At 45.4% G+C, this 25,813-nt stretch overlaps 1 protein-coding gene across 1 annotated transcript in view; it reads left to right on the top strand.

Moving 5' to 3' along the window:
* Nucleotides 1–25,276, top strand: part of ARHGAP31 (Rho GTPase activating protein 31) — a 62,587-nt gene extending 37,311 nt beyond the window's left edge. The window contains exons 3-12 of the mRNA XM_033005149.2: nt 194–338; nt 5,029–5,111; nt 5,735–5,842; nt 7,577–7,722; nt 10,016–10,214; nt 11,989–12,113; nt 14,526–14,585; nt 15,252–15,878; nt 16,213–16,523; nt 17,411–25,276. Of these exons, the coding sequence (XP_032861040.2) occupies nt 194–338; nt 5,029–5,111; nt 5,735–5,842; nt 7,577–7,722; nt 10,016–10,214; nt 11,989–12,113; nt 14,526–14,585; nt 15,252–15,878; nt 16,213–16,523; nt 17,411–19,879 (4,273 nt within the window). The 3' untranslated portion in view covers nt 19,880–25,276. The remainder of the gene's footprint in view (nt 1–193; nt 339–5,028; nt 5,112–5,734; nt 5,843–7,576; nt 7,723–10,015; nt 10,215–11,988; nt 12,114–14,525; nt 14,586–15,251; nt 15,879–16,212; nt 16,524–17,410) is intronic.
* The last annotated feature ends 537 nt before the right edge of the window (nt 25,277–25,813 follow it).

The following is a 25,813-nucleotide window of genomic DNA, read 5'->3' as shown; positions in this document are numbered from 1 at the left end:
ACTATGTTAGGGAAACCAGAGACTAGTTGAAACTTTGGGGCCTGATCCGGGGAGACAATCTGGGCCAGGCTGCAGACACATCTCTGTTTTTCAGTTTGTTTTGTCTTCTAGCTGTAAAAGAGTACTTAGGGTGGAGTACTAGGATGCTACGGCTCTTACTCTCCTACATTGTTATGTTTCCATATTGTTTCAGACAAGAGTTTGTTTCTGACCAATGCCCGGATCTGACAAGGGAAGTTTACCTCCAGGACATCCACTGCGTGGGGTCTCTCTGCAAGCTGTACTTCAGGGAGCTGCCCAACCCTCTCCTCACTTATGAGCTCTACAAGAAATTCACGGTGAGACCCTCTGCTGTTCTCATTCCTCTCCAGCAGCGTGGATGTGCTGCAGGTTCCTCTATGACAGCTGTTTGGGATTCACTCTAGTGTCCTGGATTCTGGTGCATCTATCTATATATGCATTTCTTAGTGCTCTTCCCTCCTCATCATTGTTTATTTCTCTAGGTTTCCCTGATTTTTCATCCCCTTCATCTTGCTAATTTTTTCACTGCATTGCTTCCCTGCTGTTACGTTTTCCCCCCACCGTGCACCTCCTCCCAGAATTACTATTTCTCTTTCTTTTCCGCATTACACTCCATCACTGAGAGTCTTCTGGATCGCCTGGGGCTTGTGATCATAATCTCAAGGGTGTGGTTTCCTCCTCCCTGTCCCTGCCACAGTCCCTGATATCTGCACAGACTGATTGCTCAGCCCATGTGCAAAGCAGCAATTGCACCTGTATAATTTTTCACACAGTTTGTCAGAGTGCAAATGATGACACAGGTTTTGCCAGCTATGGCATAACAGGCCTATCATGATCATGTCATAAATACAAATGACAGAGGAAAGTGGCAGCTGGCCAAGCAGAAATCTCTAACCTTATTTAAAGAGATTATAATTCAAAGAGTGGTTACTGGATTCTGCAAAACAACCATAGATTATACATGGATACAGTTGGAGCCTAGGAGCAGACTGCGGGGAAGCAGAAAAATAAGACCACAAAGCCTGAATTTTTAAGAGAGTTGGCTAATTTTGATGACAGATAATATTTTATTAAAAGGTGGCACAGTAAGCTATGCTTGTTGCTAAGGCTGCCTGCTTCTTACCAATCTAAGACTGCTTTCAGTTGTTTATGTCACCAACAAATTTAAATCCAGTCATTGAGGCTGAAATCTTAAGTGCCAGAGGTGTGAAGTTTCAGCTAAAAGAATTCACCAACTTCTTAAAACAACTGGAGTGGAGAGACGGGAAAGATTGTTTTCTCAGTGTTAGAAACATCTGTCCTTTCTTAAGATTTTCTGTCATCCTACTCTTTCCCATTCGGTGGGAGGTGCAGGGGACAGACATCACCAAAAATGTCAGCTGTTGCAGGGAAGAAGTTTTGCAAAATCATGTCCTAATGAAACGCGAAGTGGCAAGCAACGCTAGCTTCAGGTGTTGCTGTCTGCATTGCCTCTATCCTGAAGCAAGCGCTTCCAAGGAGCACTGCTGTGGCACAGGAGGCACTGAGAGACATCCACAGGGTCCACACAAGAAGAAGACATTCTCCAAAGACTCCCTGTTGCTTGCTATGGGAAGAGGCAAGCACATCTGTGCAAGGGGGCTTGCTGTGAGGCAGAGCCAGATGGGACCAGCCAAGCAGCAGCCTGCTATAAAAAGTCAGGGAGCTGTTAGGGACGACGACGGAGCTAGGGAACACGGGGTGGGAATTGGCTCGCTGTGCTGCTTGACAGATATGCGATAGTGTTAGGTGTCTTGCTGTTTCGATGCCAAATTTTAAGTAAGATTAGTGTGTGTTTCAAGGTGATGTATGGTCAAAACTTCAGTCAAAATTCTGAGCAGATTGGAAAAATTGACCTGTATCCTGAGGATATAGGATAGGATCTCTATACTGCAGAGAGTCAGGATGAATAGGATCTTGAGAATACAGGGTATTATTCAACCATTCACAGTAACTGATGAATCTCATTCTTGTTGAAGCTATTTGGCTGGTGTCTTTCTGTCTATCACTACTGATTTATGAAAGAAAAGTGCTCTAAAGGAAACATGAAGATTTAGATGGAAACTTTTTTTAGGAAAGAATGTTTGCTGAAAAGGGTAGTTTTGGGATGATGACTTGCAGATTTTTGGTAGATACATTTGGTAAATAGTGTTATTCAAAAACAAAAGGGAAAACATTTTTGTAACTGTCTAAATGTTTCTTTTACAAATACTTTCTAAAGGAAATGTTTCAACATTAAATCAACACATCTAACTTTTAAATAAAACATCTTTCAGAAAAGGGTTAAACAGCCCCAAATTTAAATGATAATTTCTTTCACTTATGGTTGAGTGTGATGCTTTCGTCAACCCTGAACAATTGTTTTTTAAAATCTTGTGCCAACTCCCCAAAATGTTATCACTTTGGATTGACCTAAAAGGGATTTTTTTTAATCTCCGGCTTTTTAGTTTGTCTGCTCAGCCACAAAATCCATTATTCACGTAAGTCTACTCAGTGGGGATTTATAATGGGTAACCCAGCTGACAGGAAGCACAGTCAGATACCAGGAGGAAAGAAAGAAAAAGACCAGTTCCCCAAGGAGCACAAAAACTGCTAGGAGCGTGTGTATGTGTGGGGCGGCCGAACAGGGAACGGTGGCAGCTGTGCCTCGGCAGAAGAGCGCTGGTAGGAGTAAAGGATGCATGCTAATCCCAGCCTGACTCAGCCGGAGCTGTCTCTCAGATGGGATAGGCCCCACTTTGAGTCACCCGAGTGATTCAGACATTTGTGGCTAAGGAAAGTAAATTTCTTAATGACTAGGAAGGCCTTTTGGTCATTGCTATGTCAAGTTCACGGGTGTAACACCCCAGTTACGGCCTCACTGGCTATCAACTGTTGCAAAATTATGCCCTCTCACACTGTCCAGTTTGCCATTTTGGTGAGGGATGCTTCTTTCATGGGATAGATAACTTGAATCTGCTTGGTTGGTCATATCTGGGTTTAGAGGGACCGAGTAATCCCTCAGAGCAAAGCAGCCGTAGGAGGCCAAACCTACCTTCTCTCTCGGGACTCTATTCCCCTTGTTAACCACGGCTTGTGAATTGCTCACTCCAAGAATCATCAGTGGAGTAAAAAAAAAATCCAAGATTTTTAATTGTGTTTCACTTCTGCTATCCTCCAAGTGTTCTCTTCCCATTTGCAAGATGAAAATTTAAATGATATTAATTCATGAATTAACAGACATGTAATACATTGTGCTGTTGATTCTTTCTTGAATTCCGTATTCTGTTGCTGAAATCCTGAGTTTTGGAGAAGGCCTCAGATTTCAAAGGCACAACACATATGGGTCAGAAATATGGCTCGAGGGTTTGGATGGGTCATGACCTCAGAGGGGCTGGTATTCACTTGCTGTCTAAGCATTAGGTCTTTGAGACCTGGTAGTTAAATATGGGATGAAAATCAGCTCTGGGGGAGAAAATACTGTGTGCAGTCTAGTTGAAATCTAATATTTTAGATGAACCAGTTAAAGTTTATATTTCTCTCCTTCTCCATCTTTGGACAAGGCCATTCAACTGGAAACCTTGTTTGAAGATCACAGGAGTTCTTATACTTAGGATTTCTGGACTGATGGTAATAGACTTGTTTCTTTTTTCAAATAAAAAGCCTATTATTTTTTTTTTTTTTTTTAATCTGTAGTTATGGGTAAAAAGTACTAGAAGGAGTTAACATACCTTTAATTTGGGCAAAACAAGTGCATCCACATCTTATGTACACCAAACTAGTGAGCTCTCTTGGTTTTTTTTGCCATCACACCAGTGAGAAGTTCAAACTAGAGGGCATAGATCTCAATTCCCAGTGTTAGGGAATAAAACATGATTCATATTTGTCTCTGCCCTTGAAAATGGCAACGTTTGGTTTGCTGGTGGTTGTACATGGGAAGTGGTCTGCTGGGAAGAGGACAGTGACCAGAACAGAGATAGCAGCAGCATCAGTGTGGATGTTGTAGTGACTGCTACAAGAAGATGCTTCTCTCGTTGTGGCTGGTAATTTCAGGTTCATAATGTTTAAGCGACGGGTGCTTTGGGAAGGGTTATTTCCCTCCTTTCCTTTCCTAGCAGTGCTGACGTCTGTCTGTAGGCAAAGCTTCTGCTGGCAGCATGGGTCCCAGCATCTTTCTTTGAACTTGTTCCAAATTCCAGTGGCAGTAGGGTAGTCAGGAGGTTCCCAGACAGTCATGCATTGTTTGAACTTGCTGGTGGTTTGTCCTCCCCCAGCACAAATATTGAAAGGGACTGGCTGAACAGATGAATACCAATGCAGTAAACTCCCAGGAATGCAGACAAAATCTTATCATAGGTCTCTAAGCTCTTGGTCTGTAGAGACTTGCTCAAGACCAAGATGTATATGAATTTATTAATCTACCTGGACAGTGATTTTGCTAAGGCTTCTCCCATCATAAAAGGTGTAAACTCATACAAACGATCCTTAGAGATATCTTAATATGACAGCCCAAATATTGCTTATTTTGAAGAATATGGAACCTGTATATCCAAGTTGTTTTCATTACACATGGCTTGAAAGACGTGCTTTATTTTAAATACAATTTCAAGGAGCAAGTGTCACTGTTTTTCATTTTTTCCATTATTTTTAATCCTATCTTTCCCTCTCTTTCTGTTCCACCTATAACTGCCAAATGTTAAAAAAAGGGAAAAAGAACAACAAAAAGAAAAAGAAACATATCTCCTAATTGAAGGTCTCAGTCCTTAAATGCCTCTCTCACCAAAACATTGACCACCATGTCCCAACATGTGGGAAGCATGTACCAAGACATGAAATGACAGCATAGCAAATCTCTGCTGTGCCAGGGGACACGAAGCAACTTCTACCAATAGCTCTGTAAGATAACAAGAGAATATTCCCTCTGAGACAGGCTCGTGTGACCCACCTTATCCTTCTTCCTTTTCCCCTGAGTCCATTGCCAGGACGGACTGTTTTCTTGTATCTCCACAGGAAGCAGTATCACGCTTCCCTGAGGACGAGCAGTTGGCACGAATTCAAAATGTCATCCAGGAGCTCCCACCATCGCATTACAGGTGAGAACACGTCTGCCAAGGTGCTGAGGAACACTGTGGAGACCCTCACCATCAAGGGCTATTGCCTGAAACAGCGCTGGAGTTAATTTCCAGAAGTCAGTTCCCAAAAGCTGACTCACCATTTCCAAATATGACAGCAGTTTATCGGGCATTTAAATATCATTGAACAAACTGTTGTTAGAGATCAAACAAACTCTCCCTGCCACAAGTCTATCATCCTCCTTCCCTGGGTATGACCCCTGTAGCACCCTTGGCCAGTGTCCTGGGTGTGGTGAGAAGGTGATCTGCTGGAGGTGCCTGAGCAAGAGCTAAGCCCTCAGCCTTTACAGCATCCCACTATCTGTCTGCCGTCTTCTTTGCACCCATCACACTAAGGATTATTTGGTTCGTGTCCCATCCTTGGCCACCCCAGTGGGCAGTTGCTCAGGTGTTTGCTGCCATCCCATGTAAACGCTGGTGCAGTAAAACCTCTGTCCTATGGGGCCTGTTGTGCCATTCCAGATGTTGCTTTCCCTGAGGCGGGGACAACTCTGAGCCCAGTTCTGGGTCTGAGCCTTGCTGTTCTGGTGCGCAGGCATCAGTCATTTGACACATTTTTCTTTCTTCATGTGAAACCACTGCAGAACGCTGGAATACCTGATCAAGCACCTGACTCACCTGGCCTCCTTCAGCAACATGACCAACATGCACACCAGAAACCTGGCCTTGGTGTGGGCTCCCAATCTCCTCAGGTACAATAGAGAGTCCTCTCATCCAGAGCACCATGCCAAGATCCAAGGGGAGCACCAGCACCTGAGCCTGGAGATCCATCCCCTGAGGGAAATGCAAAGACAGGGAAAAACAAAACAACTAAAGGGAACATTAGAGCAGAGCAAACAGTTTTTAAAAGAAAAAAAAAAATGCTTCCAGGTTGAGTAATCTGAGGTTTTACTACCAACATCCAAGGAAGCTTGTGGTTTTATGTGCTTCTTATATATACATATATATATATAATGTATGTATAAAATGTGTTATTTGCAATTTGGGTGTATCGATTTAAAAATGAGGAGTTAGCTCATCACTGTGGAACGGAAATGACATTTCTGCCAGTGCCAGTGCTTCTGCAGTGGGGTGGTGAGAGGCAGCAAGGCTTGGAAGGGAGAGCAACAAGGAAATAATATGACAGGCTTGTGCCCAGATCTGCTTGAGCAGAATGGAGATGAGCTTGGTGGGCTTAAGATGGCACCTAGTGTCAGATCTCAAGACCACCAGCTAATTTGTCATGCTTGGTATACCTGGCACTCTGATGGGAAGAGGCCCAGATAAGAAGCAGTCAGAGGTTTGGCAGATACGTTGTAGAGCTAAGCAGAACAGAAAAATATAGTATCTGGAAAAAAATAAATTGAAATATTTTGTATCTTGTTGAAATTTCCTTCCCCGTCCATCTCATACCCATGTATAGAGGGAAATGAACTACGCAGGGAAAGTCCAGGACAGCAGCTGGCCAGGAGAGGGATGATGGCAGAGCTGGTGGGGGGAGCCCTGGGCTGGCAGAGGACAGGAGGGAGGGACATTGGCTAGAGAGGTAGAGGCCCAAAAAGCATTCTCTAAAAAGTTATCTTACCCTTTTAAATCACAAAAACGGAAGAGCAGGTTCTGAAAATGAATCCAGGCTTGACTCTATTGAATATCACAAAGTGGACCCTTACTACTGAGACATTTTCATTCTAGCATCTGTCCTTGTCAAAAAAAAAATGAAGTCTGTTTCCTTTTGCAATCTTTCCTAAGTGCAAGTTCCAGGGAGGAAAAGAAAGGAGCATGCATGCAACTGCAATCTTCTTACAGGGTTATCCTCTTGGCAATTCCCCAAGCTATTATCTAACACACCAGTCATTAACTTTACAAAGGATCCTTTGCCCAGAGATAATGTCTTCAGCAACACTTTGGCATGTCAAGATAAGGAATGTTTCTCTGCTGAAAGCAAGAGTAAGAATGTGGAAGTACAGGGGGGCAAAGAAGAGACTACTAGGGCACATGGCAAAGCACAGAAAAAATTGTCACAAGGAACACCTGAGTAGAGTTCTACGGGATTTCTCTGAAAGATGATTGAAACATTGAGTAGGGATCTGGAAGCAGTGTTTGAAGGCTTCTATGTTGTCTTTCAGGCCCAACTTTGAAATAGCTAAAAGAGGAGCAAAGAGGGAGAATGGAGTTTGAGAGTCACAGTTTTATCCACTGCTGAAGAATGTAAAAGCGAAGTAAGGAAAATAACACAGGCAGGAAAGAAAATAATGGAGGTGACAGAGAAAACAGGGGAAATAACTTTAAAAAGAGTGAAAAGACAGAGGGAGGATGAGTTCCTGTGAGGGAAGGAGAGCAAGAGTGGGGAAAACATCCCTGTCCCATGTCTTCCGGGAGAAAGTGGGTCTTTCCTACCCAGGGGCTGTGTGTGGCAATGCTTGCTAGTAGTATCTTTCCTCATGCAGGTCAAAGGAGATTGAGGCAGTTGGTTGCAATGGGGATGCAGCTTTCCTGGAGGTGCGAGTGCAGCAGCTGGTGATCGAGTTCATCCTGAATCACGTGGATCAGATCTTCAACAACAACAGAAAAGCCAGTTCTGCAGAGAACATTGGTAACAACCTCCCTGAACCACTCCGCGTGTCACTTGCCATGTACTCCAGCTCTGTTTTCCCTTCAACATCAACCCTTACCATCCTCACAGACTCCCCCAAAGACACCTTGAAATCAATCCCTCATTACTCTTGTCCTCTTCATCCCTATCTCCAACATTTTTTTAATATTAGCCTCTCTCAGTGTGCTCCCAAACGGCTCATCTTTTTCATGATCTCACCTGGCTTAATCCTTTCCACAAAAAGAAGACCACCTGGTTAATTCTCAATCCTTGTCTAATATTTCTCTCTAAGACCATCAGCCACAGTTTCAATTCTTCTCTCAAGATCCCCCAGTTGTAATTTCTCATACCAATGATACCTGCCCTGCTGCTACCGTATCCACCCAAGTCAGAGGCCGGGATAAAACTTAAGCTGGTGTTCTAAAAACTTATATTTTGTACCTGGGGACATTTTATAAAATAGACTTTTTTTTTTTTTTTTTCCTGGGACATTAACAGCTTTCAGAGATGCTGATTCTGTTATTTATTGGAAGATTTGTTGTTCAAAATTCATAATTTCAGAAATACGCATCTTTATGTTTTACACACTGAGAAGACTCATAACACCTTCAGAAGTGAGGGAGTAACCACCTTTCTGCTTTCCAGCCCCTGTGTCAGCTTGTCCCATTCACCTTTCCCTTAACACATGGCATTCTCTGCTAGTCTGTCCCTGGAGCCCGCGTTTCCAGTGCAGTGCTCTGCTCAGCTGGTAACACCCCTGCTCTGGGCACGGGGGGTGCCATTCCTATGTCCTTATTTGTGCCCCGGCAGGAGTCATGGAGTGAGGAACAGCTCCCATACTGCCTTAAGCATTGTAGAGAAACACTGGCTGGTAAATTCCAAGGCTTCTGGTTATAGTGCAGGTCACTGGCCCAAAGCTGTCCTGAGTTTGGTAAATGCTGATGTCGTGGTTTAATCCCAGCCAGCAGCTAAGCACCATGCAGCCACTTGCTCACTCCTCCCCGTTCCCAGTGGGATGGGGAGGAGAATCAAAAAAAAAAAAAAAGTAAAACTTGTGGATTGAGATAAGAACAGTTTAATAACTAAATAAATAAAATAAAATTTAATAACAACAACTACTACTACTACAATAATATTAATAAATAATAATAATAAATAATAATAATATAAATAATAATAATGAAAAGGAATATAATAAAAATTAGAGGGAGAAATAAAACCCAAGAAAAAAACAAGTGGTACACAATGCAATTGCTCACCACCTGCTGACTGATGCCTGAGCGATCCCCCCCAGCCAACACCTCCCAGTTTATACAGAGCATGACATGGTGCTGGCCGTGCTCCCTCCCCTCTTCTTCTGCACCCGCTTGCTGGCAGAGCATGGAAAACTGAAAAATCCTTAACTTAGGATAAGCGCTACTTAGCAACAACTAAAACATCAGTGTGTTATCAACATTATTCTCACACTGAATCCAAACCACAACACTGTACCAGCTACTCGGAAGAAAATTAACCCCGTCCCAGCTGAAATCAGGACAGATGGACACCGCTAGTCTTTAACAGCTGTGTGGAGTCAAGAGAGGAACGTGCTGATGGTCTCAGCTGATTTCTTAGTGGGAAAGTGCCCCTTCACCCAGCCCCTCTGTACAAGCAGTAGCTTGCACCCTGCTTCAGCAGTAGGGCTAAGTGCTGACTGGAATTCATGCCCCTTGAGGTGGTCTGTTTAGGTCAGGGCTGTTACTGGGGTGCCATATGGGAAGTTGGATTTGCCATTGCCCATGTAAACAGAGACCTTCAGTTCCCAGGGCTATTGGTCACACTGCTTTCTGTAGCCCTGAAATGCATTGGGAAGGTGAGGTAATGCTGTTTTTTAGAACAATCTCCCTTCCTGGAACAAGACAAAAAGAAACATGTGGAAGTGAGAGAAAGAATCAGGCACTAGGTTTGGATCAGGTACTGAACTGCTCCAAAATCTGGGGAGGGAGGGAAGCAGGGAAAAGAAAGGAGAACGTGTGAATCCTGGTGGTTTTCAGAGACGCCTCTTTCACACCGAAGCATCTACAGCAGAGGCAGCAAGTCTGTGCAACGCAGCCTTTGGCTGGCGAGCGTGGCCCCTGCTGAGAATGCACTCAGATGGATAAGGTTGCTGGGGAGATGGAAAACTTATCTGACAAAAAGCCTCTCTTCCTGCACGTGCTGCTCCTTTCCCCCCTCTGCAGGAGATGTTCCAGTCAAAAAAAGACATAGAGCTCTCCTCTTACCCCAGGCTGGAATGTATTTTCTTGCTTTTCAGAGAGTGCATCGGTTGTGAAAAGTCTGACCCTCCCCTCGGCCTCCCTGCCGATGAAACTGGTGAGCCTGGAAGAAGCGCAGGCACGGAGTCTGTCTGCCTCCCACCCTGCTCGGAAGGAGAGAAGAGAGAACAGCTTGCCTGAAATTGTCCCTGTAACTGGGTCCCTCTTCCACACGGTTGTTGACCTCCCCGACAGCAAGTAAGTGCCAAGAGGAGTGTAAATTGCAAACAAAAAAGTGCAGGTTCCCCAGCATGATCGGGAATGAGACTTTTGTTAGCATGATACCCCCACACCTGCACGCACAAATCTACAGACACCGTTGAGAGAAAATTGTGTGCCCTTCTCAAAAGAGGCACAGCTGCTCCTGAGAAGCATTGCAGTTGTTGGGTTCATAGCTCCAATAGTCCTTCTCCCTCCATCAGGGCAGAACCTCGCAGACCTCCTGCAGGAGCCATTCATTGTCTTTGCATCCTTGTGCCAGCTCAGGAATTGTCTAAACTGGGGCTGAACATGGAGCAGGTCTGGACACAGCTTTCCTACAAGTTCCACCTGCTGGCAGCTGGTCCAGGCGCGCCTGGTGGCATCAATCAGCTTAGTTTCATCGTTCTCCAGGTTCCTCAGACGAGCAGTAAGGTGAATTTTCACTGCTAGCGTGGAGAGATATTTACATAGTGGCGTCTGTGCCACCTATGCCTATGCCAGGCGAAGAGTCTGATTGCAGCTGAGGTTGCTGCAGTTGTTGGCACTGCTGCACAGCATGAGTATTCATCTCTTGGTCTATCTATCTGTTAATATATGTTCACTCTACTGCCTGGTTCTGAGAGACTGTAGCCTCTGCAGCAGGAGGCTCATTAATCTACTGACCCATAAAGCAGCAGAGAAAATATATTTATTTGCACTTGATATATTAAAGCAAAAAGGAGCCATCTAGCAGAATACTGGCAAGAGGATAACCAGCATAAGACAAAAGGGTGTATTGCTCCTCTAGAGTGCCTTTTCCTTTTTCACTTGAAGGGAACAGTCCTATCCCCAAGGTATTAATCCTCTTTGTAGGACTGATTTGTGCTCTTCTGAGTACTGATCTGAAAGAAAAGCAGATCTATGGGGATCAAAAGCCCATTATGGAGAGCAAGACAGGGAGATAAAAGGGTGCTTCTTGCCCTGGAAGAGGGGATACTGAAGGAGGAGTCAGAATGCGTATGTGAAGGAACTGAAACAGAGCTTCATGCAGTAATATGCATAGAAGAAAACTGGCTTCAGAAGTAATAGCTTTATTCTGTTAAAAGCTGGGATTTACAAAGAGACACAGGGAACTGGTGTCCCACTTCCTCTGACAGTTACGAGAAATTGATTTCATTCCCTTAAGCTTCCTCCTTTTTAGTTAGTACATTATACTTGCATATGATTATGTAATACCTATGACTAAATTAATGTTGGCCTGAGAAACATTAATAGCTAGTTTGTATTAAGGAGTCCTTTTATTTTCACAAATTCATAAAAATTATAAGATGTGGACCTTAAAGGATAGCTTTGTGCACTGACCAATAGTACCAGTTCCATCAGTTCTCTGGAATTTATCCCACATTCTGTCATTAAAACCTGTTAAAAAGGGAATTTTTCTTTACTGTATTGCAAGATAATTCTAGCCTCAGAAACCTCTCCTTTCTGGAGACAAGCATGGTTGATTGCTCAGTCACAGTTTCTGTAGCATGATGACAGAGCCAACTCTCTGAAGGGTTGGCTTAGGTGTCTTTCCATCTATGACATGCTTAAATCAGCCAAACAGATAAATCACTTACAGAAAAGCAAGAGTTGGGTGTGCAGCTCTGCCTTGCATGCCTTAGAATTAAAAGAGGTGTGAGAAGAAAAGAGGAACAGTGTTGAGGGGAGAGAGCTCAGATGCTTTTGTGTGATATTAAAAAGACAAAAGTCTCTGGGGTTTGGTAACCTCCTGAGCCCTTTTTCCTTCCAGGAGAAAATTATCTACCAAGTCCAAGAAATGGAAGTCGATATTTAACTTGGGCCGTTCTGGCTCAGAATCAAAGTCTAAACTGAGTCGAAATGGGAGTGTCTTCGTAAGGGCACAGAAACTCTCTGGTAAGAACACACTTTTCAGTTAAGTATTTCTCTCTGCAGATTTCTCCTGCAATATTGATAGCGTGGGGCAACCTGTATCCACATGACACTTAGAGCATTAGACTTGACATAGTCTAATGGGGTCGTGTTTCTTGCCTGGTTTCATGCACGTTTAATTTTCACATGATGGCAAGAAGCACCCTTTCAAGAGGATATGCCAGAGAGCTACAGTAAATATTCCATTTTGGTATGTGACAAACAGGCTCCCATTGTCCAGCTGCCAAACTTGGGGACTACGAAAAGCTATGTGGGTTTGGATTAGTCCACTCTTCCAGCCCGGCCAGTCTCTGGCTCCTAATGTTCCTTACATGGCACTGGGTGAATGACTGTCTTTGCAGGTTCTCCTTCCACTAAAGGGCATTAAAGAACCAACTGTGTTCAGTGTCTTTGTGAAAAGCAAGGCACCATTCCTATGGCTCCTGGATCTCAGCACTTCGAGGGAAGCTATTACTTTTGCAGAATTTACAAGAGGGAAGTTGTCTTTTCTCTTGGCTGCAGTCCCAAATTCTAACCCCTCCTGAGCCGCAATCTCTTAAACATTCTGCTTCCTAGAAAATCACATGGCAGTGCAAATTTCCAGTGTTCAGAAATGATGACTCAAGTTCTAAAAATCATGAAGTTAACTTCAATGTAATCACAATTTTTATATGAAAGCATACCCTTTTTTACCTGGGTTCGTAAAGAAGTGTTTCGCATTTATATGATCTAGATTTTTTTTAGTATCTCCAAGTCAATAAATTTACTTTTTAAAAAGAAGAGGAAGGTGGAATTTTGTTTAGATAATCTCATGACTCCAGGAGCTACTGTTTGGAGAAGCACTACCAAACATTGCAAGACTCAAAATAAAATAGTTAATGTTGGCAACATTACCTACCACGACCTATAAGAGAGGCTGTATTTGGATCAGGAGTGTGAAGCCAAATGCTGGATCCGGTTCTTTTTGGACCCCTGCCTTCCCCCATGTTTTGCAGGTACAGATGGCCTTGCACAGGGTGCCCATGGCAGACCCCAAAATACCTCTCCATCCTATTTCAATCACAGGATCACCTTCTCACTTTGATAAGGAATACTCTGTCCCAAAATAGTGCTGACTGAAGGATGCCGAGGAATGGCTGGAGCCCAGTGACCGTGGGGGCCGAGCCTTGTTCCAAGCACAGTACTGAGTGACAGGAGGCTGCACATTTTTCACCAGCAGGACACACAAATACATATCCCTGCGCAGAGATTTAGGTACTGAAATAGAGCTTTTGAGAAGCAGTGCTTCGGTGCTGCCATGTTGTATTTTTGTGTGCTCTCTGCTTACAGCCTAATGTGAGGAAACAGATGAACTTGCTGTTGAAACTCAGCACATGCTTTAACACAGTTTGTGTCCACACACCCGAGTCTGCAAGTCACATAAAATGCAAGTTCCACAGCTTGAATTCTGTTCCTTCAGAAAAGCAGAGCCAGTGCTCAAGACATCATGCCATATGAACGTAAAAGGTATCCAGGACTCCATATAAATGCAAAAAGTAGCTGGAGTTTCTCCTACGCTCACGTGAAAGTCAGTCACCAGAAGCCTGAATTATATAAACAAATGAAGTTCAACAAGCCTGCTCACTTTCTGCCTTAACCTACTTTGTGCAACATTGCAAACAGCAAACTTTGCTCCCAGACATTTTCCAGAACTCCACAGACCCTTTTCGGGCTGCCAGAGACTAACGTGTCTTCCTTGCCAGCTACATTCCCCCCATCTCCCCTTTTTAGAGCAGTAACAGCTACGCGCTTCCAAAACCTCTCATGAGCAGACCTGTAGAGTGTCTGGTGACAAATGGCAGCTTGTTTCTGGACAAGCAAGTCCAGTGAGGATGACCAGGACAATAGGTTGCTTTCTGCCCTCCTATATTTACCGGAGTGCTTGCTGGAGGCAGGGTACGTTCATGCCAGCAAAAGAGCATGGGAGTGCAGGGTAGAAGTAACCTAACATCTGCTATCAGGAATGAGAGGTGAGAAGGCATTTATGCCAGTTTAGTTAAAAAGTCTCCACAGCCAACAGCCTGACTTGATCGGGGAGGACAGCGGCACATAACAGCTTTGGGGATGTTTAACTGCTTCACGGTGGAGATATTATTGACGGGCTGGCTTAAGTATAAATCTCCACATGTCCAGCAGGTGCAAAGCTGTTGTTAGCACTAGCAGATCCCCAGCTGCGTGGACAAGTGCTGTGGATAATACGCTTCATGACGTGGATACAGAGGGGGAATGCTTGGAAATGGAAAATTACTTTGATGTCTGCTTGGGGTGCCCGTCTGTATTTTAGCCTTTGGTCTTTATGGGCTGAAGCCCTCAAAGCCACAGGATCTGACGCCTGCTTCTAAAACTCATTTTCCACAGAAAAAGCAACTATTCGGCCCGCGAAGAGCATGGACTCGCTGTGTTCCTTACCAGTGGAAGGTGAGACACCGATAAGCTATACTGTAAGGGTAAAGGATTGCACCTCTGCATTCTCAGCTTTTGGCTGTGTCTGCATGGCTGAAGGGGTCTGTTTCTTTGCCTATCTCAGGGTGTTGTGTATCTTTGTATCCTTGTGCCATGGCTGCTGATGTGCCCCCACCTTTGTGAGGATGCATTTTTAACCCTTTTCTCTGCCTTTTATGTTGGTGCATGCACCTGAGAGTTACCACTGCGCCTAGCTGCATCTTTATTAGCAGTGGGACTGCTTCGATTTCTTTCTTGATTACTCTGGGCACAAAATTCCCATTCATAAGTGAAAAGTGCTTGCAGTAATCCAACAAAGCCTGGAGCTGTGATCTTTGTGGGCAATGCACACTAGTCCTAGCCTTGGATGCTTTTGATTGAGAGGGGCCTCTAATAAAAGTCATAGGTGATTTCCACTGGAGGAAATCCTATCTAGCCCTGCCTGCTCAGTTTGAAGGAGGCCCCTGAACTGGAGCCCAGACGGTCTCCAGTGCCTGCTGTGCCCATCTCTCTGGGGAAATGTGGGTGTTCACAAGGGCAGGACTCAGTCCTGGAGGGATTGAGGAGGGCTCCTCACAGAGAAAGGTTTTATTTGCTAGTGCTTTGCTTCCCACTGACTTCCTTCTATCTTACCATCTCTAGGGGAGGATGAAAAGAGCAGGTTCAAACGAACAGTGACTACTGGAGGTTTTTTTGTGCCCGTGATGAAGATACGGACAGGAGGCACAGGCAGCTCATATGACCTCAGCAAGGAGAACGAATGGGAGCGGGAACGATCTGCCACGGGGGCCAAAGGAAGCTCAGAGCTGAGTGGGGAGAAGTGTCCTCCCCGGACACCGCAGGCAAAGTCACCCCCTGAGCAGCTGAAGGTCTTCCGGGCAGCAGAGGATGCCGAAAACGAGCAGACTTCCCCCAAAGGCGGCCGCATGTTCTACACCTCTGAAACAGCCGCCAAGTCGGGCTTCCCAAGCAGCCTTTTTCCCTTGGAGGCCTCCCCTCGTCACCAGAGGAAAGCCCTGAACATCTCTGAGCCTTTCGCCGTCTCTGTCCCTCTGCGGGTATCCGCAGTCATCAGCACCAACAGCACCCCGTGCCGCGTGCCCGCCAAGGAGAAGCTTTCCCTCTCCAGCCTAGAGGAGCTGTCTTCCCTGGTGGCTGAGAGCACGAGCCCCTCTGCCCTGGAAGCGGGGACCCACTCAAAGACAGAGCAGGTGCCAGAGCGAAAGGAGAAACAGCCGGAGCCCACCCTGCCAGCGGCAGGATCTAGAGGTAAAAGTGTGTTAAGGAGGGGGGATGTGGAGCCCCAGTTGGACTATGGAGGTGGCCTGCAGCACGGTAGCACGGAGGTTGCTCCGTCCTGCTCTTGTGGCAGGAAAGAGACCAAGCTGTAGCGGGGTGGGTGTTGACGGTAGCAGGTCAGGTTGGTGCTTGTTGCAGTAATGAGACTGGGGAGGTGGGTGGCCTCCCAGTAAAATCCTGTTGTGCCCGGAGGGAGCTCTTTAGCTCTGTTAGTTGGCATTGAGTTGAAACAGCACCGCTTTGTCCCAGGGCACATGTTTTCAGTCACAAGTAGTTATATCATTCATTTGTGTTTCTGATCCAGGCTCTCACCCTGAGGAGCTGGTGGCAGCCAGGAAACCTGAGTCCTTAGAAACTCCACAGGCAGCAGCAGAAAATCAGATGTTATGTGAGCAAAGCAGCTGCACAAGCAACACCAGCAGCCCCCAGCAGTCCTCCGAGCAGAGTCCCACCTTGGAACAAACACCAGCCTCAGAAGTTCATACGGGTCCGCTCCCTGCAGACAAGGCAGAGCAAGGGCAGCTCAAGGTGAAGGATATTTCCTCAGAAGGCAGCTGTGGCCAGCAAGAGATCAAGACGGCTAAGACAGAAGAAGGGTTGCACTTAAGAGATGTGGTAAGGAAGAAGGCATGAGAAAAAACATGGGGAACAATGTCATGGTGGTGACTGGGAGGTTGTTTAACGTTTCATTGGACTTCTGTAGTCATGAAAACTCAGTCTATGAGCTAGACTAAGCAGGGTCAAGAATTGACCATGTACTGATTTTACTTCTGTCCACATCAACATGTGGTGATTTACCTTTACACAACTACCTACTGACCCTTTTGGTCTTCTTTCCCTACAGCTATACAATTGCAGTCAGTACAATCTGTCTGCTCTGAGACTTTCCAGATGTGAGACTGTCCGGATGTCAGAGTATTTTGACCCATGTTCTCTGAATTCCCCTTCTATTTTTGCTGTCCCATTTGTCCTGGACAGCCTGAACAGTCCTTTTTTCTTCCATTCTCTATGCACTATTTTTTTATTACTCATAATTTTGCCTCTCTAGCAAAGCTTTTTTCACCAAGTTTCTTACAGCGATACTCATCTCTGGACAGCTATTTAAAAATCTGTTGGCATAGATCCTTGAATAGATTATTCATTCCGGTTCGTGTGCAATTTGGGAATGCAGATCCTCTGGCAAGGCCAAGCAAGCCTGAATGGGAAGTGCTGAGAAACAGGCTGAGACATTCCAGCTACTCATTCACCTCACTCTTTCAGTACATCTATCCAGGCTGCATTTTGGCTGCACCTCAGATCTTCTGCTGCATAACCCACTTGTTTATAGACATATTTCCTTTCTTGGACTGCTAGAAGTATGTGTGTCTGTGTTTCTGTACCCATAAGTGTGCTTATCCAGGAGCCTATCTATTTTTTCTAGAGAGGGCAGTTTGAGGAAAATGAAGGGGTATTTACTGGTAAGTTGTGAGGTGACAAGTCATAGCATTTCTTCTGTTTTTCAGACTGAGGAAGACTCTGCGAATGCCCTTCTAGAACCACTGTGGCCAGAGATACAGCAGGAACTGAAAATTATCGAACCTGAAGAGGAGATCTTGCTCTTGCCTGCAACTGTCCACAAGAAGGGCCTAATTTCTGAATCCTCTTCTTCAATACAAACAGACAGTTATTCCTCTGGCCCAGGGCAGAGTCCCACACTGTCTGAGGAGAAATCGGCAAGCAGAACACCCCAGATAGCAACTCAGGTGCCTTTATTCGGTGCCACCAGCACAGAACAACAAGATACCCTCCACAACTGCCAGTCTGATGTGGTTGCACAGCAGAGCTGTGCTTCAGCCCTACCCAAACTGGGTACTCTTCCTACTGGCACAGCCACTCCAAAGAACCCCCACCCAGTGGTGGACAGCCCGAGTGAACGCCTCACTCCTCCCCTGGACTGGAAGCTTCATAGTCAATCAGAATTTAATGACCTTGCCCCAAGCGATGAGTTTTCTTGTTCCAAAGGAGCATGTCCAGAGTCAGGGAGAGAAAAAGATAGCACTGGTCAGCTGCAGAGGGAAAAGGATGGTCTTAGCAGAGTCCAGTCTCAGAGGGAGAAGCCTGAGATACTGACCACTGATGAAAGGAACACATTCTTCTCCAAGGCACTGAGCGGAGCTGGAATTCAGGAGCTGAAGGAAGGCAACTCTATTAGCAGAACCCATGATGCTGGTGACCAGGATGATGAGGATACCTGGACAGATAATGTGCAGAGCTTAGAACTTGTGGAGCCGTGGGAGGATCACCAGTGGGTTACAAGCCCACTCCATTCCCCCACCTTTAAGGACATTCAGGGGAAGATGATACAGGAGTTTCAGCCACAGAGACAGAGAGCAGAGACAGGACTTTCTCTTAGACCACGATTCAGTCGCAGCCTCTCCCTGGACAGCAAAGACACAGTGATGAGTCTGTGGACTATCCCATTCTCTTTCATAGATGTCACTGACCAGCAGCAACCATGCAGTGACATTCTGCCAGTGACTTGTGAGCTGCCCAAAACACAACCCATCTCGCCCTCTAATTTGGGCAAAGCTAAGAAAGAGGAGAATAGCACAAGTTCTGCAGAAGAACCTTCAAAACCTGAGGAGGTGAAGTACCCTGCCAGCAGAGAGGAAGCACCAGCTGAGAAAGAAGGACCCTCCAGAACCCCTCTTTCAGAGCCAGGGGAAAAGAAAGTGGAGGTGAGCAAAGAAAACCCTTGGAGCTCAGATCTTGAGCTGTCTTTACCATACCAAAAGAGCCCACGCAGTTCTTCACAGGTGAAGAACACAAAGGAGGAGTTATCCATGTCTCAGGACACTGCCCTGGGAGGTGATACTGTCACCAAAGCATTGTGCTCTGCCACTGATTCACAGCTGAGTAATAAAGGTGAAGAAACACCTCGCAAAGTGAAGACCAGACCATCGTCCCTCAACTTGGATTCACTCCTTCCAGCCCCAGATTTCTTCACATTCGAGAGCCTGTCCATGCCCCCTGCCCCTGGGAACCTCCTCTGCGGGCAGAAGGAAGTAAAAAGCAGTGATTCTGTCCCATCCCTGCCAACTGCCTGCCCTGCTGCCAGTAAAGGTGTTCCCTGGGGGTCTCATTTCAGTGGTCACGTGGATCTAGACTTGGATTACCTGGCAGTGGCCCATGCCACCACTGGTCGCCGTAACTCTGCCCCTGTCAGTGTGTCGGCGGTCAGGACCTCCTTCATGATTAAGATGTGCCAGGCTAGAGCAGTGCCCGTGATACCACCCAAGATTCAGTACACTCAGATCCCCCAGCCCCTGCAGGCTCAGAACGCTGCTCCACCGGCCGAGAAGAAGGAAGCAGAAGCCAAGCAGGCTGTCAGGCAGACTCAACGTGTGGCATGGGGCCACCTGGAGACCCCCAAGAGCCCGCTGATAGAGAAGAAAGCCAAAGCGGAGAAAGAAAACAGTGATCCAGCTCAAACGGACTCAGCCTGTCCTTGGCACAGCAGCCTTGGCTCTCCGCTGGAGCCACCTCGGTCCAGTCATTACCCAGCTCTGGATGCCCCTGTTCTGCGCCGAAAGCGCACCTCTGAGGGGGAGACAGCTGGAGATAACCCACAGTCCTCAAAGATGGAGAGGCCATCAGGGTTCTCCAAGCCTTCCTATAGATCTAGGCCTGGGAGGCCCCAGAGCCTGATTCTCTTCAGTCCCCCTTTCCCCATTATGGACCACCCCTCCTCTTCAGCAGACTCCAGGGTGTTGTTGTCACCCATAAGGAGCCCCACTCAGACCACCTCTTCGAGTCCCATTTGTGGCGATCTGTCTGAGACTTCACAGACAACGCCTGAGGGGGTGACGCTGCGGAACAAAATGACCATCCCCAAGAATGGCCAGAGACTTGAGACTTCTACCAGCTGCTTTTACCAGCCTCAGAGGCGCTCTGTGATTCTGGATGGACGAAGTGGGAGGCAGATTGAATAGCAACTGCTCCTCTTACTCCTTTTCCATGGTGGATGGAATGGGAGTGTCCAAGACTAACTCTGTTGCCATTTTGCTGTTGTTATAACTATTTTGTGCAAGATGGACCCAAATTCTTTACGGTTTCCTGAGAAGCATTTTGCTGAGGAGGGTCATAGTCTTTTTGTCTTGCTTTTCCTTCCCTTTCTTACTGCTGCCTAGTCCCTCACTGTCTGCCTTTTTTTTTTTTTTTTTTTTTTTTTTTTTGTAAGCCAGTACCAAGGAACTTGCATTTCCTCATACTTATTGTCTAGCAAGCCTTGTGAAAGTCTCATCCTCCCTATGGAAAAAAGGAAAAATAAATCTCAGTATAATTAGAAAATAGGGCTGGGAGGAAAGACTGTTCCAAAGCACTGCAGCCCAGGGCTCAGGGGCACGATATCTGTTGAGGAGGTAAGTCTAGATGTTTGGGGCCTCCTTCCATTGTTTTCCATCCACCAGTGAAGGACTATGCCTATCCACCTCTGTTGTCTGATTTAGGCGGGGTAAATAAACAGTGCAGGAGCCTGGGGATAGCTGAAGAGGAAGGCAAAGCTGGCATGAGCAAGTCACACAGAGTGTGAGACACCCAAGGATGTTCCAGTGACAAATACGCAACCTGAAGGCGCTGGCTCCTGCTCCATCCTTGCATCGAAGATGTGCTCTTTCCAGCATGTGCAAGAGCTGGAATGAAAGTAGCTGGACAGGAAATGCTTAGTTGTTCTTTTAATCTTCCAAGTCCTGCTCATGAGTTTTGTTGTGCTCAGCCACACCTTCCTTGGGCAGACAAGATCCGTGTGGCTGGGGAACGCCTGTGCAGCTGGCTGTCCAGTGGTAGAGACTTCTCAGGCTGGTATCAATGAAAGCAAAAATATTGTAGCAAAGGCCAGTATCAACTATTTTCATCATTGTTTAAAGCCAGATGACAACTCTGCAACTATCTCCAGCTGTGCTCCACACTGCCAACAGCAGAGAAAAGCAAGAGGATCTTATGATCTGCATGTCCTTGGGGTATTGCCCTCTTGCACCCTGAATGACATATCTTTGACCCTTGGTCTTTCATTGCCACTGTGTGGCATGTCCCCAGGTGCTCCTTCTTCCTTTAAACCTCCTTTCCTTGTGATTTTACACTGTTTTGTTGAGAGCATAGCTGGTTGTCACCTCCCTGGCCCTCAGTGCTTTCAGATTGATTAAGGGTATGGTAAAGAGGATGATCTGTGGGACTGCAGAACAGTTCATGAACAATTTCCTGAGACGGGGATTTGAAGTGAATTAAACTCTCTCCTGAAAGGCCATTATTGTTACAGGCAAATACACGTTCATATAAGCAACAGCTGCCATGGGAATAGAATTAAAGCTTCCTTTATAAAGCCTCTAACTCGACGTTCACCGCAGGCTCATCTATTGCCTGGTATGTGACCGTGGGTGACTGCCAAGTCGGGTACAGCCCATGCTGTCTCTGCAATTTAAGTGTCACTAGTGACTACGGAGGAGACGGGGACACAGGTGTTGCTGCCAGCACTGAGACTGTCGTTGTAAGGGTGCATGCAGGGGCCATCATTCGTGAAGATGCCCGAGTCTGTAGGCCCTCCAACGGGTATTATGGGCTGGAGTTTAAGCGGTAGCTAAGCATCTGGTAGGAAGTGCTGTAGCCACCACAATGAGTGTCAGCCAGAATTTCCTATTGGGTGTATGTTTAGGGCTTTTTTTTCTGAAGTACTGGCATTTTCAAATTGTTAGCAAACTCAATCCATGAGCTCCTGGTCTGTACTGAATGTGTCACTTGATTAGTGTCATTGCAGCTGGAGGGCCCAGACCCTGTACCATGCTTTCTCTGCGCTCTTTGATTGCTAAAGGGGAGAGATGCCAGAGTGCTTTTGAGAAATTCTGGACTCACAAATACAAGGAACGTATCTTCAGCAGAATTTTCTCCTGTCTTATGCAAAGGGAGCATGAAAAAACAAGAGGGCTTTCCCTGTCACTAGTTGCAGTCTTTGATCCTCCCCACTGTGCTCCTTATTTGTGCATAACATCATGCAAGAGGCAGCAGGGCAGAGCACTAAGTCCATGCTGTCAGTTTTGTTGAGGGAGAATACTAAACTAGACAAAAGCCTGGAGTTCTTGTTCGGATCCATGTTCTCTCACAGATGTCAGCCTATGCTTTACCAGGGCAAGCCATTTAACAAGTCCAGAATATGCAGCTTCATCACAATTATCCTCCTCCCAGACCATAAGATGCCTGTGCAGCCTCCCATTAAAATTAGGGGATTGCCAGTCCTCCATGCTCCTCATAGTTAGCACAGCTCTGCGCTGCATTTACCTGGCACCCAAATGCCTTTTTTATTGCCTCATGGGAAAGCCTTTAACCACCACGGCTGGGTTAATGGCAAATGACTTGGGAAGGTGTGATACAAGGTATTGTGGTAAGGCTTTAGAGAAAGTAAAAGTTGTGGAAATGATGCCCAGGTTTTTTTGGCATCAACAAAACAGTTTACTTTGGACAGGGATTTATATTCTCTCAGTTCCTAGAAGTTTTGACTGCCAAGGCATCTGGAACGGAGCCAGTGAAGCTCACGAAGTAATGTATCAAAAGAAAAAGAAAATGTGATGAAACCTTGGCACCTTAAAACTGTTCTTTTTATTTTTTTTCCCTCCTTATTCTCATATAAGATGATTTATGAACGAGAAATGAGGTCTGGCAATTTGTATATAACACACTGTCTCAACTCTTAATAGCGTTCCAGTAAGCAATAGTGCTTTTGGCATAAGTGGTGAAATTCCTGCAAGAGAAAATTATTAGAAATCTTTACTTAATATTAAAGATCAGCCTCAGCTAAAATATGTATCCAGACTATACTTTTTAAGGGTGTTTCAGAATCTGAACTCAGACCCAGGTCCTGGATTTTAATTAAGCAGAAATTCTGAAATGACGTCTCTACTTTGTAGCTTGATTCCATCTCTATCTACAATTTAATCTCCAGTCTTCAGCTGATGTATCAAACTTCTAAGAGCCCAGCCAAGTGGGCTTAATGCAGGCACATCACTATTGCTCTATGGACACTGGTGGGCTTGTATTAAGAGCCCTGAGATAAAGCCCCAGATGCTGCAGAGCTGGGAGTACTTGCTTAGTTGCAAAGTGCACCACTGCATGGGGGTCACCATTCCCAGCTCCAGACTCAGACTTTTGCAGAGTTTGTAATGCTTGATGGTAGGTCTGTGTTGGTACTGATAGTTGCAGTCAGCTTCAAGGACCAGGGTTTGATAGTTGAACAGAGCCAAAGGACAGAAGCCACCTCCCATCGAATGGTGCTGACTGTGTGGTTGGAGCTTCCTGAGATCCAACTTTATTAAGCCATTCCTCAGGTCAGCTTCAGGGTCAGACCCAATGTCACCTTTGCTTCAGGGCCCTTAAGTTGTCTTCTGCCACCCCGCAGAAGCAGACTGAACCTGAGACCTGAAGCTCTTCTGAAGTTCATTCAGGGTTTTGCAGTGGTACATTGAGGGTACCGAATTCCTGCCCTCCAACACAACCCTGCAACATTAGAGACCTCAAGAAAAGATTTGGGAGTTTTTGCTTGTTTTGGAGTTTGGTGGGTTTTAAATTTTGTTTTGTTTTGTTTGGTTGGTTGGTTGGTTTTTTGTTTTGTTTTGTTTTGTTTTTTTCCTGTGAAGCATTATGGAGAGGGATAGGCTATATTTATGGGAGATAGGTCTGGCCCAGAATTTGAAGTTTTGTGTACAGGAGAGCTAAGTCTGTTGCTCTTGGCATTATGGAAAGGATCTTCCTAAACAGACTGTCACATCATTTGCAGCTCTGCAAGGATCATTTCAAGGACCCTGCAGTACATTTTGATTCTCCTGAGACTGTGAAGGGTGTAAAGGCCATTCCCAAGTTTGCAGGTGGCCTCAGTCTCAGTCTTGATATGCTATCACCAACATGTGTTGCTCATGGACTTTTACCAATGGGAGACAAGTGACTAAATTTCAATTATTATTCCCATGTAGTCAGGGGGGTTGTGCAGCTTCTGTCAAGCGTAGCTCAGAGTGGAAAGGTTGGGCTGACAAAGGTGGGAATCCTCTGATAGAAAGGAGGGACATGGAAAATGTTAGCTCATGTGGGAGCATGGGTGGAAAAATAAACAGAAATGAGGATTATATTTTATCTTATAAACCACATTCCTCTAGGCTGTCCATCCCATGCTATCACTTCAGAAAGACTGAAGCACTTATTTTTTCACCTTTAGAGCTTCAGAGGAGCTTAGGTCTGTACTAGAGAGCATCCATAAAGCCCTGCAATGTTTTCCCTCATCCAGAGTCCAAATGGTGCAATCAAACTCTTTTTTCTTTCTTTATGAATTTTGAAATGCCTGTAGTGGTGAATATTGTGTTAAATTTATATATATATATACATATATATATATATATATAAAAGAACATTCTATATAAATATATTAAAAAGGAAATGTAATTAAAATGAAGGAATTGCCTAAATAGAACCCTGCACATCTGTGAAACTTGGGCTGATGCATGGAACTATTTTCTGCTGCAACTTTTGTAGCACCAAGGGTGTGAGATCAGCCTTTGCCCACAGAGGAGAAGCTAATGAGTTCTGGCTAATCTGTGGTGGGAAGAAGGCCTCAATCTGCCGCCTTCATCTGGGTCATGTCCTCGGAGAGGAGAGATAAAATCAGGTGAGACCAGAGTGTAAGGACTAATTTAGCTTTCCACCACAGGCTTCTCCTCAGTCCTTGAAAATGCAAACAATCTACTGGAGCATATATAACCTTCCAGGCATGCCCAGGATTTTCAGTTGTCCCTTTTGCTTCTCTCCATCTCTAGAAAAAAAAGTCAATCTCTAGGGGTGGGGAAGAAGCTGTAGCTGATCTCAGTTTGGTTTAGCTTTTGCTTGCTTCTAAACAGTGTAAAGGCTTGGTGATAACTAATTCTGCTCCAAGTAAACAATGGAAAACTTGCCACTAAGTTCAACTGGAGATGGAGCTGAACTTTATCAGCCCTGGAAAGGAGGGATAGCAGGAGACAAGTGTTTCCTGAGGGCTCCATGCAGCAGCCCAGACCTTGGATCTTCTTCTTGCAGGCACTGGTCCCCTTTGAAATACTATTTGCTGCCAGGTCAAGGGAAGGGCTGGAAGTCAGACACTGTGAAAAGGACTGTCCCCATCCCACTGGCCCTGGTTTGTGATTATTTCTCCCACTAGCTCTAATGGATCGTATTTTTGTTAAGCTTTGTTCTCTGTGTGGACTTGCCTGCCTTTGTGCCTTATTGCTTTAAAAAAAAAAAAGAAAAAAAACAACAACCACAAAAGTCCAAGATGTTTTGCCAGGTCTCAGCCATGAGATTAAACTGGAGTTTTTATAAAAACAGACCTGTGCCCTAGTGATGTTTTGAAACATTTTCTTTTTACTGGATTTGGTTTATGAATGCAGTGCAAATGCATTTGTCTTCCTCTGACATGGAGTTTGAGCCCTTCTTTTGTTGTGTGAGTGGCCAGGGCACTAAACTGTGTTTTTCTGGGTTTTGACTGTGGGGATGAAGGTTAGGGCCTGCTCACACACTTTTCTGATGGGAGGTTATGAGGGCTGAAGGTGCTCTGCAGCTCTGAAAATTAAGTGGGGGTTTGGAGACTTCTGTAGAATTACCGTTATCTGAAATGTCTTAAAATTTCCAAAGGTAAAACTCATCTTTTTTCTTACCATTTTTAGTTCTTCCAGTCTGAAGTTTCAGTGATGCACAACCACATCCTCCCATTTAGCCCATCTCCTGCAGAATTCTGTCTTGCCTGTGATAATGTAGAGTAATGCAGAGCAGAGTACAGAAATACTTTGAGATCCAAATACTTGTAGAGGAGAAGACGAGCTGGAACTAGATAAGTTATTATGAAACTTCTGGTTCATCGTGTA

This window comes from Tyto alba, unplaced genomic scaffold (assembly GCF_018691265.1).
Source record: "Tyto alba isolate M040663 unplaced genomic scaffold, T.alba_DEE_v4.0 Super-Scaffold_14, whole genome shotgun sequence".
NCBI classification, from domain to species: Eukaryota; Metazoa; Chordata; class Aves; order Strigiformes; family Tytonidae; genus Tyto; species Tyto alba.
The sequence above is the reverse complement of the archived record's forward strand: the minus strand, read 5'-3'. Positions and strand labels throughout refer to the sequence as shown.